We start from the raw sequence: 12,389 nt of genomic DNA on the forward strand, positions 1-12,389 counted from the left end.
TTACAGAGCCTCAGTGAAATCAGGGAGGTTCCATCCACACCCACTTATCTACCCGCATGTGGCCTGTTAAAGGACAAAAGCTTTATTCTGCAATAAAAGAAAGCATTCTGTTACTGCACTACTGAAACTCCACTAAATTCCTATCTTTGTCTAGTGGTACATGACCTTAGTTGGAGAATTCACCTCTCCTACTCTACAGTACAGCCTGCTGTACAAACAGCAATGGTATTTGATCATTTACAAAAGGTCCTATCCTATCTTTTCTCCCCACCTTTCCTCTAGTTGAAGGTATAAATAACCATCACTCCTAAGAACTAAAGGTGACCACTCCAAAATAATGAAAAAGTAACTGCTGCCTGAGCAGCTTGGAGCAAGGCAATGAGATCTGTGAAATTACATCTGATATCCAGGTACTCCATAAACCAGTTCTATTTTGATTTAGGCTTAACCAGATTTTCTTTCCCAGTTTTGAAGATTCTGAAAATACATATGCCTGAAGTCTTTGATATATCTCGAGCTGGTAACCGAAATGTTTCTGTTGCTGAATCAACCAAATTTGTACCATGCTGGATATTTAATATCTTGGTATAGAACTCACTAACGTCACACCAAGATATTAGTAATAGTGTCATTTTAATTAACATTTACTATATATAATGAAGGAATTTTGCTGCATATCACAGTAACTTTGTACACAAACTATAGAGCTAAATCAACTAAGGTATTTAATGTACATGTTTTTAAAAAGGCGGAGGCATCCATATCCGAACATGTTCTACATCTTCTGTATCATTACCTGAAATTTACCTGGAAAAAAAAAAAAAAAGCATAATCAAGTTACCAATTATCATTAACTCAATTATTTTATCCTCATGAAACAGCTGCTTTCTAATTGCTTTTTTCAGAAGTGCTGTTAAATAGCACAGTCCCCTGTTTTATTAAATAATCTAGTCTAGAAATATATATATTTTTGTTAAGTCCAGTCAAAATTCTGTTTACAAGCTTGTCTATATTCTAAGTTCAGTTTTAAATCTGTTTAAAAATAATTTAAACTTGTGCACAACCCTGTAGGAAATTCTCAACTGAATCATGTATTTGACAGTGAAGCCCATGAAGTCACACCACCTCGCCAATGGTTTCTTGAAGATACTGAGGAGGACTGGGGACTGGTTAGTTTGTTGGCAGCTACAGCACGTTCATTTTCCCACTGTTGTTCTAGGTTGAACCAAAAAGAAATTAAAACTCATGGCACTTGAAATTCTTCAGAAGGCGAAGTCATCAGAGATACTCAGGCAGCAACTGTAAATTTTATTTGGCTGGAACTTTCCTTTTTTCCCCTGTAGCCACTCACATAATGTGGATGCTGCTTTTAAATTTTTTTTGTCTATGTATGCATCTTGGTTTTGTTTTCCACTTGGTAGTCATGCTCTTCTTCCTCATTAACTCTGTCAATAGCACAGCTTTAATAATAGGTCATGCAACTGAGTTTGTACTCTCTGCTTTGGCCCAATGATTTCAAACTCTCAACCAACTAAGAGGGAGGGAAAGCTATTACATAGAAGAGCAATTGAGTACTTACATGCAGGCATTACTGAAACTTCTGCTGTCACAATACTCTTTATTCCCAAGTTTGATAAACCTCCTCTGATTAATCCACAAGTGAATGCTAGATACTAAATATAGAAAGTATACCATGTCAGCACCATCAAAATTATGAAGAGGTGCTAATATATTAACCAATAAAGTACAGGACTATATTATAGTGGTTTCATGTCAGACAGGGGAATATGATAGCCCTCAAGACACTTGGCTAAAGACAACAAAATTTCATGCAGCACTGCAGGTGGGTAAATAGCACAAAACAGTTGGAATGAAGACATGCCCACAGTCTCTCTTGGGAAAATGGAGAAAAATAGGAAATTCCAAAAATTATCTGCTTTCCAAAGGTAAAGAAAGACATTTTGAAAGAGCTAATGGTTATCTCCACTGTACATTACAATTTTCTGTCTTGCTATATTACTTTCCAAAGAATGAAGTGTGATCTGATAGCGGTTGCGTTCCCAGGTAGAAAAAAAGAAACCCCTTGAAGAGAAAGTACCATCATACAACTGAAACATGACACCAATAAGCTTCAAAATGGCCAGGATTATTTAATCAAATTAAATTCCATTAGCTTTTATCAAATTTGCTGTCTCCAGCTACAACAGGATAAGTTTACCAACCTCCAGTCCAGGGGTGCTCAATCTCCAGCCTGCAAAGGCATGTCATCCAGCCCCCAGGGCTCCAAAAATTTGGCGGCAGGGGAGCAGTGGCAGTGGTAGTGGTAACTCCCACTCCCTTGCTGTCAAATTTTCAGAAGTGTGGGGAGTTCATGGGCCAGATAACATAGCACTGCACCCTAGACTGTGCCACTGTATGGAGCCAGGCTGGTGCATGAGGCCTTATCTGTGCACACAAGGCCAAGCTAGGTTGGCATGCTGCTGTGTCCAGGTGCACAGGTCCAGGCTGGGTTGGGCCGGTAAGCCACTACACCTGCTGTGCAGTGTCCAAACCCATGTGCCAACCCAACCTGCAAACTGGCCCCAGTACCACTCATCTGGCTTGCAGGGCCAAAAGGTTGGATGCCACTGCTCTAAATCAAACAGTATTTCACAGAAAATACTCTTTATCTATTTTTAACATATATTTACCTAACTCCTACCAAGGAATTAGCACAATTGACTTAAGATAACTTAGTTCTGAAACTGCTAGTTTTCCCAGCTACATATGAATATTACCTTAGGTGCATGTTCTAAATACTGTTTCCCTGCAGACATCTGAGTCAAGAGACGGAATTTGTTGTCCTGAAGTACATAAATGCCCTGCAGAGAAAAATATTATTTTTTAGCAGTACATTTAGCAACATGATTAAATCAACATTTTTGGGAGGGAAATCCAACATCTTTTGTAGAAGACAGTTAGAGGACAGTAAAATGTTTTCAGATTAAAACAGAAGCTCTGGGTTTATACTATATATAAAGACTGGAAAGTTTAAATGGGATTATTTCCTTACTGCTTTGCTTCTTTATAGTCGAAACAAAGATAGGATACCCAAATTGCAGATGTATACACAAACAAGCAATAATACATATGACCAACTTAAACAAAAGTTTCACATTAAGATTCATTACAATTAGAACTCTGTGATAATTATGTACATAAGAGTCCTATCACTCACCACTGTGATATCTGACTAGCTAGTTTACATTTTAGCACAAATCTTTCTAGCTTTAAAGTCATCAAGATGGAATTTTCCTAATGACTGGCATGTTAGTCAAAGAAGTCTTTACAGTTTGGAAAAATTATTTTAACAGCAATACTAGAGTCAAAAGTATGATTTATTATAGTTAGTATTTATCAAACTCAACTGTGTTTACACATAGTATATAATTTTTGAGGAAAGGGAATGGAGTAAGAATAAATAGGTAACCAAAAGGATACGAGTAAAAGCATTCTCACTTTCTCAATACAAACAGCATACAATTATAATTAGATGATCTATACACATACGTATGCTGGACACTGTTTAAGTTTTGATATCATGGATCTCAAATAATAGTAGGACATCATTTTGCAGGGAAAGCTCATCCATTTTTCATGCATAAATATTTTCAGTAAGGTGCAACAGAGTGTTTCAAAAGATAACACCCAATTTGACCTGAAAGTGGAAGACTTCAAGGAAGCCTTTCTAGTGAAATGTGAGGCATGAAGTTTGAGATAAAGAGAGCCTTGATCGATTGCTAAAACAAATGTTTATACTATGAAGCTCTTATAGACCTTGTATAGGACAAAATGAAACTGCACTCTCTATTTCTGGCCTTAAGTCAGTTAGTGTAGAAGTATTACAAAAACTGTTTGGCAAATTGTATATGGTTGTTTAACATGGAAAGTACAATCGCTAAAACATGTTTTAGTCAAGTCTGCACTAAAAGAATTTTCTATGCCAAAATCAGCATATCATTAAAATTAATATTCAGTAACATAGCAAAAGATGACTGCTTTTTAAAACTAGGATTAACAAAAAAAAAAAAAAAAAAAAGGTTATTACCACATCTGAAATACATTTGTGATTAATTTCAGACAAACTAAAGCAACATTATTAATGCTTCAAATGAATTTTCGTAACAAAACTCCAAGTAAAGTAACTTATGCCACAATATCAATACCTGATGATTGGTCCTTAAATTATCAATTTGCTTTTTGAATACAGTAGTCCAAAAGTCTTTGCAGATGAACTTCATAATGTCTAACTCATCCTTGAATCTGGCAGTGTCTTTAGTAAACCTATGAAGAGTGACCAGGTATGTTTAGTTTGATTTTGTTCAAGTAAACAGTGTGATTTACTCAACTGACCACACACCATGTAAATAATAAATATTAAGTGTAGACAAGGTATATGTAACATGACAACTGAGATCCAAACATATCCATGACAGAAAATTGTAATGTAAAATTGCTATTGTCACTTGGTTTTCACAATGCATTCATAATATTCTGTTTTTCTTATGTTGTTTAAACAGACACACAATAGAGCAGAGTTATGGTAACACTTATACCTTGAATTAACTGATTTTTAAATGCAAAAGCATGGCTAATTAATTGATGAACAATTCAGAAAGCTTTACTATTAAAGCAGTCCACTTAAGCATAAGCTAGTGTGTGAGATCTTTCAGAAGTACAGGTTTCCCTTGCTTTATGCTGTACATGCATTCCTGGAAAACAGCGCACAGCTCAAATTCGCATAAAGGGAACCCACTTTACAATGTAACAAATAGGGGTATGTTCCAAGACGTCAACTGTACTGACCCTCAGACCCATTTTTACCACTTTTACAAGACAATTGAGGTACTCACTGTCAGAGGGCACTAAGGTGCCTGCTCCTAAAAGAGCAGAAACTGCTTGAGGAAAGCCCAGAGACAGACAGAAGCCCACGGTTACCAGGGCAACAGGCTAGAGAGCAAATCAGCCTGCAGCTGCACTTGGTCAGCTGATCAGAAGGGGCAGGGCCATGGGCCCATATAAACCCCAGGCTGGAACTAGAGGAGGCAGTTTGCTGCCAGCAGCCAAGTGGGAAGGAACTTTCCTAGAGGGAGCTATGGGAAGAGGCCTGAGGGGTAGTCTAGCTTCTGGTAATGCCAGGGGCAAAGTTGATTCTTTTAAAGGGGTGGAGCACAATTGGAACCTATGTGTCATGTTATAGCCCAGGGGCTTATGTTTTGTTTGCTGTTTCATAACAACTGGTGGTTTGGGTGAGGCTACTGGGGAAGGAGGCGGCCTCATTGGGGGGCCCACTGTAGTGTGGGGGGACCCTGGTGCCAGCAAGGGTGTGGTATTTGGGGTGCACAGACCCCAGTGCCAGTGAAGGCACTGCACTAGGGGCGCAAAGACAGAGGCAGGGCTGTAGAGGGCCCAGCACCAAGGGGCACAGAAACAGGGCTGCAGGGCAGCCCAGTGAGGACAAGGGGCCGAGTTGTTTCTCCCAGGCCTTGCTACAACTCGGCCCCATCCCGTGACACTCACAGCAGACAGTACGCACAAGCACAGGGTGGTGGTGAATGTTACCATAATGAGTATGGCAACTACAGAAACACATTACATACCACAAGCAAGGAGCACAGATTCACACAGGAGGCCATATTTTGGTGCGTGTCACTCCCACAATGCATCGCACAAAGCAACTGACTGTGGGTTTCCACCACACCAATCGCATAAGAGTGAATTTACCTTGCATATAATGAATTTTTAGTATAAAAGGGTCATCACGTAAGAGTGAATTTGCACATACAGAACCCACATAAAGCGAGGGAAGTCTCTATTACATCAGCTTGTGTTAAAATAACTGACAGAAGATAATATACCATCATATGCTTACAACTAACATTCCTGAGTTAACATTCGTTCTACATTCTTAGAGTGATCCTGGCCTCACTTCTTAATTTTTCTCCATCCTTACATATTATTCTCTAATTATCCTTATAGATGACTAAGTATGTTCATGTTAATCTATATGCTTGTAACTTTAGAAAATTAAGTTTACAAATCACACTCGATTTGGGGATCTGCCATGAGCGCCCAAAGGCCCCAGTCGCCACTGCTGCAGTCGGTGAATGCAGGGCTTTTTTGGGTGGGGTTTTTTAGTGTTTTTTGAAAGTGCTGGGAGGCTGGGGCCAGGCAGGGCAACCATGAGGGCTACTCCCGCGGCTCCTCTGGGTGTGCCTGCTTCTGCTCCTCTGGGTGTGCCTGCTTCTGCCCCGGCAGAGGGAACTGTGAGGGCTCTGCCCTGCTGCCACTTGCCCAGCTGGTGCAACGGGGGCATGATTCAGGCGCAGCTCACTCCAGGCAGCAGCAGGACATAGCACCCACTCCCAGTGCTGCCACACCCGCATCAGCACTGGGAGTGGGAGCTCTGCCCTGCCATCACTTGCCAGCTGGCACAGGGGGTGTGGGGTGCAGACACAGCACAGCTGGGAGTAGGGGATCTTCCCTGCTACCGCTTGCCCCCTTCCACCTGGAACAGTGGATGTGCCCACATCCCACCCCTGCCCCCCTCCCCGGACAAGCAGCAGCAGGGCAGAGCCCCCACTCAGAACGCTACTGAGCCCGCATCCCGCGCCCCCACTCTCCCCCCTGCCGGGCAGCTTGTCCAAGTCCCAGCCGTAATCCCTCCCTCCCCCAGCCCTTTCTCTCCCTCCCCTAACAGACTTCTCAGCTGCCTGTTTAGTTTATGGCTGAATCTCTGAAGCGGCCAAACCTTTTCCAAAGCTTTTCCGATCTATTCGGATGCTTCGAATCTATTCAGAGGTTTTAACTGGGCTCCTGACTGTATTCGAATTCAGAGATTCAGACCCCAAATCAGGCCAAATCTCCTCCAAATCAAATCAGCTACCAAAGTTTTGCGCAGCCCTATTCCTAAACCACTTTAGTGGTATGACCAAGATGGTCATAAAAGGCATGCACATCCTGAAAAGAAAAAGAACTGAGAAAGATAAGAAAAACAACAGAGTATGGTTAAATAACAAAATTCAAGAGATTATACAAGACAAAGAGGCATCCTTCAGAAAATGACAAACTTGTTTGTCTCAGAATTTAGGGTAGATATACACCTTTATAGAATAAATAAATAAGACAAATATATATAATTGTAATCTTAGTCTGGCAACTAGTTCCACTTACAGTGTCATTAGTTCTAGCACCCCTTTTGACACCTGAGTCTCTGATGGTACCCCATTTTTGTTACTAGAAAATAAGTCTGAGTAATTTCTGGTGAATTCTACAGCCTCTGATGAAGTGAACTTGAAAAGAAGATCTAGTTACCAGAATGAGATTGCAGTCATCCAAAATTTGTCAATTAAGGTGTGAAATGTTTAATACTAGTTCAGCTATGAAAGCAGCTCCTCTGCCAAAAGTGCAAGCAGTTATCTTTTAGTAGTAGGGTTGGAGTAATGACACAGCCATGATGGTCCAGGAAATATGAGGCAAGCATTTATTTTATTTTATTTTTTTAAATCGGACCAACTGGGTTAGTCAAGTTTTCAGGCACAAAGTGTCCTTCCTTAAGTCTGTCTGAAGGTCTGGGGACCCGAGAAAGGGCTCTTGGTGCCCAAAAACGAGTCTAATCTCTCTCTCAACTACAGTACAGTTGCATCATACGCACAAACTTGCGCGAATTCAACTATATGCGGGGTGGGAGGGGGGTGGGGCCTGAGTTTGTGGCAGCAGGAGGAGGTTTTGGCAGTGTGGTGATGGCCCGGCGGCACGCAGCCATCCCCCCCCACCACCCCGTGCTGCGCTGCTGCTGCCGGCCGCACAGCTCCAAGCACGGCTCCGTGGCGGCGGCGAGAAGTTTTGGAGGCATAGACAGTCACCGCTAGTCAAATCGCTGGCGATTTGACTATACACAATTTTCGCCTTACGCGCTGACCTCAGAACCTAACCCCTGCGTAAGATGCAACATGCCTGTACACAGTTGCCAAAGCAGACAAGTATCTCATCTTCCCCTCCATGCTCAAGGCATGTCCCCTCCCGGGCCTGCTGCTGCTTTTCTCTACTTTTCTAGGGGTGGGGAAAGCTTCAAAGCCATTCCAGGCAGACTATACAGGGGGTTCCATTTAGAGCAGGGGTTTTCAACTTTTTTTTCATTTGTGGACCCCTAAAAACTTTTGAATGAAGGTGTGAACCCCTTTGAACTGCAAGTGTGGGTATTCACATACTTTTGACTGATCATAGAGACCTACCTAAATCATGGTGGAGGTTCACAATACAGTAGTGCCTTTAATCTCACTCTTTTCGCCATGCTCCCCTCCCTCCCCCTGCTGAGTGGCAGAGCACAGTTTTGCCTCTTGGCCATTCAGTAGTAAGTGTGCAGCAAAAAGAGCAAGATTAAAAGGTGCTGCTGTGCCACAAACTTCTGCTACAATTTAGGTAGGCCCCTAATCACAGTCTTCTCTAATGGACCCCTTATACAATCCGCAGACCTCCAGGAGTCTACAGCACAGGTTGAAAACCAGGGCTTAGGGAAAGCAGCTGCAAGTGACTGGGGGGGGGGGGTGAGTTCCCCCACCTTGCCCTTCCCCAGGGGACTGAAAACCCCTGGCAACCCCCGCTGCAGTTGTAGCTGTTCAGAGCCCAGCCCCACACAGCCCAGCTGGAGCCCGCAGCAGTGGCTCTGAAGCTTCCTCGCCCCCAGGGCAGCGGGGCAAGCAGCAGCTGGCAGGCAGGGGAGGAAGAAGGACCTGCCTTGAGGGCGGAGAGGGAGGAAACAAAATTCTTACTAGTTTTGAGCACTTTCAAAACAGCTCCCAGGCTGCAGCGGCAAAGACCAGCCCGACAGGGGAGCGGCCGCCCCTGGACAAGACGCTGTGGTCCGCGTCCCCTCCGGAGCCAAGCGCCGGACTCACCTCTCTATCAGCCCCTGCCCGACCCGGAAGCCCATGTTCTCCAGCTTCGTGATGCAGCGCCCGTTCTCCTGCAAGACACAGCAGCAGCGCTCAGCCCCGCGCAGCGCCCGGCCAGGACCGCGGGCGGCGACCCCACCCCAGCGCGGCTCGGGCCCCGCGCTCACCGCCTCCCCCTGCTCCGCGGCGCGGTGCAGCCCGGCCACCATCTCGTTGTGCAGCAGCAGGAAGAGCGCCTCGTCCGCCATCTCCACCCGCGTCATTGCCGGCTCCGGCCCGCCGCACCTAAGCGCCCCGGCAACCGGCCACTTCTGCGGCGGGTCCTCCTGTCAGGCTCCGGGCGGGCCGCAACGCGCATGCGTGCCGGGGGGGGAGGGTGATCCGCAGCATGCGTGCGCGGGGAGGTGGGCGGGGTTACCTCCTGTCAGGCACCAGGCGCCTGGCCCCTCCGGAGGTCAAATGAGCTGGGACGCTGGGGTGCAGTGGGGTTGGGCACGGCACCTCAGCCCCAGGGACATTGGGCAAAGTAAGTCACCTGGATTGACTCGCTGTTCCCACTGATGGTGGCACGGAGGGCGAGCTCCAAAGGAAAAAAAAACAGGCCCCTCAGAGCTCAGGCAGCAAACCGGTCCAGACAGTGGCAGGAGGCACTATGGCCACCGGAGATAGCAATGAGCTTTCTCTGGAGCTCAGCCAGGCAGAGCAAGTGAGACTGTGGCACAACAAAGCTCTCCTTTCCCCTAGGGGGTCGCTCAGTGTCCTACACGGCAGACGCCAGCCCCTGTGGCTTGAACCCTTACCCCGCTCTTCAGACTTTTCCACCCCCCCAGGCGTTAGCAGCAGCAGGGGCCGGGGCTGGGGATCCTGGTAACAGGGATGAGCCCCTAGAGAGGGTGTTTTGGGGCTGTTTGAGGCGTAGCACAGGATTTAAAACAGGGTGGATAAAAATAAACGATTTTTTAATTTAAAAGTAGGATTTTTAACGTTTACATCAGATTTTTTAATTTAATCATATTATTTGATTTTTAAGATGCTTTAAAAAAATAAACCTATATATAGTTTTAATTGACGATATGTTAAAGGTCAAAGATATCATCATGGAATAGGGATTATAAATTCTAATTATCATCTACTATTTGAGACAATACATTCATGTAACCTTTGTAAAGGTTTATAAAGGGGTCACAACAGGCCATGGACCAAATCTTATGAGGTTCCCAGAGGCTCCTCTACAGATTAGTAAAGATTAAAGAAAACCGCTCTACTCAGTGGGACTGTGCTCAGTCTAGATGATCCCGCTGAGTTTCAGTTCTCAGACTGTAGATTTGTCTCCAGAGGTAGGCAGAGAAGGCTCTTTGGGTAAATGAGTATTAGTATTAGTCTTTTACAGTATTAGACCAACTAAATCAGGGGTGGGCAAAATACGACCCACCAGCTGGATCTGGTCCAGGGGGCCATTCTATCTGGCCCGCAAGGCCCCTATAAAATTTGATGATGGGCTGCTTTCCCCCCGCAACCGCCTCCCTGCTCAGCACCACCTTGTAACCTGTCCCTGCTGCCAGCCTGGGCACCGCGCTGGCTCCAGCCTTGTCCGTTGGGGCTGCATGTGGCGACAGCAGCTGCAGCCCCCCTGCTTGCTGCACCAGGCAGTGTTTGCCACTGTCGCCCCTGGGCTAGCCAGTGCTCGAGCTTTGGGTGTGCAGCAGCAGCCAACACTGCCTGGCGTGGCAAGTGGGGGGGGCTGCAGCTGCTGCTGCCAACAGGTGAGCCCGGAGCCAGCATGGGGCCCAGGGTGGCAGCAGGGGCAAGGTGCAAGCTGGTGCTAAGTGCGGGGAAAAGCGGCCCCTCGCTCGCCCCGTGGCCGGTGCCCTGCACTGTAGCTGCTTCCAGCCTGCGTGGGGCTGCCTGTGCCTGCTCCACACAGCCCTGCGTAGGCTGCAAGCACCAGCAGGGAGCGCCGGCCATGGGGCGGGCAAGGGGCCGCTTCTCCCCATGCTCAGAACCAGCTTCTTCCCTGCCAGCGAGCAGGGGGTCAGGGCTGCACACTGTCCCCCACCTGTACCACAGGGCTGGGGGGCACTAGGAGTGAGCAGGTACGGGAGCCAGCAGAAGCACGGGGCCAGAACCAGTGTCCCAGGGCAAGTGTCAGCGGGGCCCAGAGCAGGGTGGCAGGAGCACGGGGTCCCAGTTGGCAGGGGCTCTATGGAGCTGGGCCAGCTCCCCCATCTCCCTGCTTTCGTAGATTCATAGATTCATAGATGTTAGGGTCGGAAGGGACCTCAATAGATCATCAAGTCCGACCCCCTGCATAGGCAGGAAAGAGTGCTGGGTCTAGATGACCCCAGCTAGATGCTTATCTAACCTCCACTTGAAGACCCCCAGGGTAGGGGAGAGCACCACCTCCCTTGGGAGCCCATTCCAGACCTTGGCCACTCGAACTGTGAAGAAGTTCTTCCTAATGTCCAATCTAAATCTGCTCTCTGCTAGCTTATGGCCATTATTCCTTGTAACCCCCGGGGGCGCCTTGGTGAATAAAACCTCACCAATTCCCTTCTGTGCCCCCATGATGAACTTATAGGCAGCCACAAGGTCGCCTCTCAACCTTCTCTTGTGGAGGCTGAAAAGGTCCAGGTTCTCTAGTCTCTCCTCGTAGGGCTTGGCCTGCAAGCCCTTAACCATATGGGTGGCCCTTCTCTGGACTCTCTCCAGGTTATCCGCATCCCTCTTGAAGTGCGGTGCCCAGAATTGCACGCGCTATTCCAACTGCGGTCTGGATCCTTTCGTCATTCCTTGGATCTATTCGTCATGCATCTGCTGATGCATGATAAAGTGCCATTGGCTTTTCTGATGGCTTCGTCACACTGCCGACTCATGTTCATCTTGGAGTCCACTAGGACTCCAAGATCCCTTTCCACTTCTATGCCACCCAGCAGGTCATTTCCTAGGCAGTAGGTGTGCTGGACATTTTTCCTCCCTAGGTGCAGCACTTTGCATTTCTCCTTGTTGAACAGCATTCTGTTGTTTTCTGCCCAATTGTCCAACCTGTCCAGGTCTGCTTGCAGCTGTTCCCTGCCCTCCGGCGTGCCCACTTGTCCCCATAGCTTTGTGTCATCTGCACACTTGGACAGAGTACATTTCACTCCCTCGTCCAAGTCGCTGATGAAGACATTAAAGAGTATCGGTCCAAGGACCAAGCCCTGCGGGATCCCACTGCCCACACCCTTCCAGGTCGAAACCGACCCATCCACCATGACTCTCTGGGTGCGACCCTCTAGCCAATTCGCCACCCACCGGACTGTGTAGTCATCCAAGTCACAGCCTCTTAACTTGTTCACCATTATGGCTCCACTGACCCCTGCCAGCCTGTGCCCTGCTTTGGGCCCCACCGGTGCTGGCCCTGGGTTATTGGTCCCAAGACATTGGGACATTGGTCCCAAGATGGTGACCAAGGAGCGG

At 46.8% G+C, this 12,389-nt stretch overlaps 1 protein-coding gene across 1 annotated transcript; it reads right to left on the bottom strand.

Annotated features, from left to right (window-relative positions):
* Window positions 1-614: 614 nt before the first annotated feature.
* TRAPPC6B (trafficking protein particle complex subunit 6B) lies at window positions 615-9,285 on the bottom strand. Its single transcript, XM_006268339.4, has 6 exons — window positions 9,101-9,285; window positions 8,937-9,004; window positions 4,206-4,323; window positions 2,778-2,861; window positions 1,580-1,673; window positions 615-807 (listed from the first exon to the last, which is right to left on the bottom strand). Exons 1-6 carry the CDS (start codon window positions 9,194-9,196, stop codon window positions 776-778), a joined length of 492 nt encoding a protein of 163 aa, XP_006268401.1. The 5' UTR covers window positions 9,197-9,285; the 3' UTR covers window positions 615-775.
* Between the last annotated feature and the right edge of the window lie 3,104 nt (window positions 9,286-12,389).

Source organism: Alligator mississippiensis, chromosome 2, assembly GCF_030867095.1.
Source record: "Alligator mississippiensis isolate rAllMis1 chromosome 2, rAllMis1, whole genome shotgun sequence".
Lineage (NCBI taxonomy): Eukaryota > Metazoa > Chordata > Crocodylia > Alligatoridae > Alligator > Alligator mississippiensis.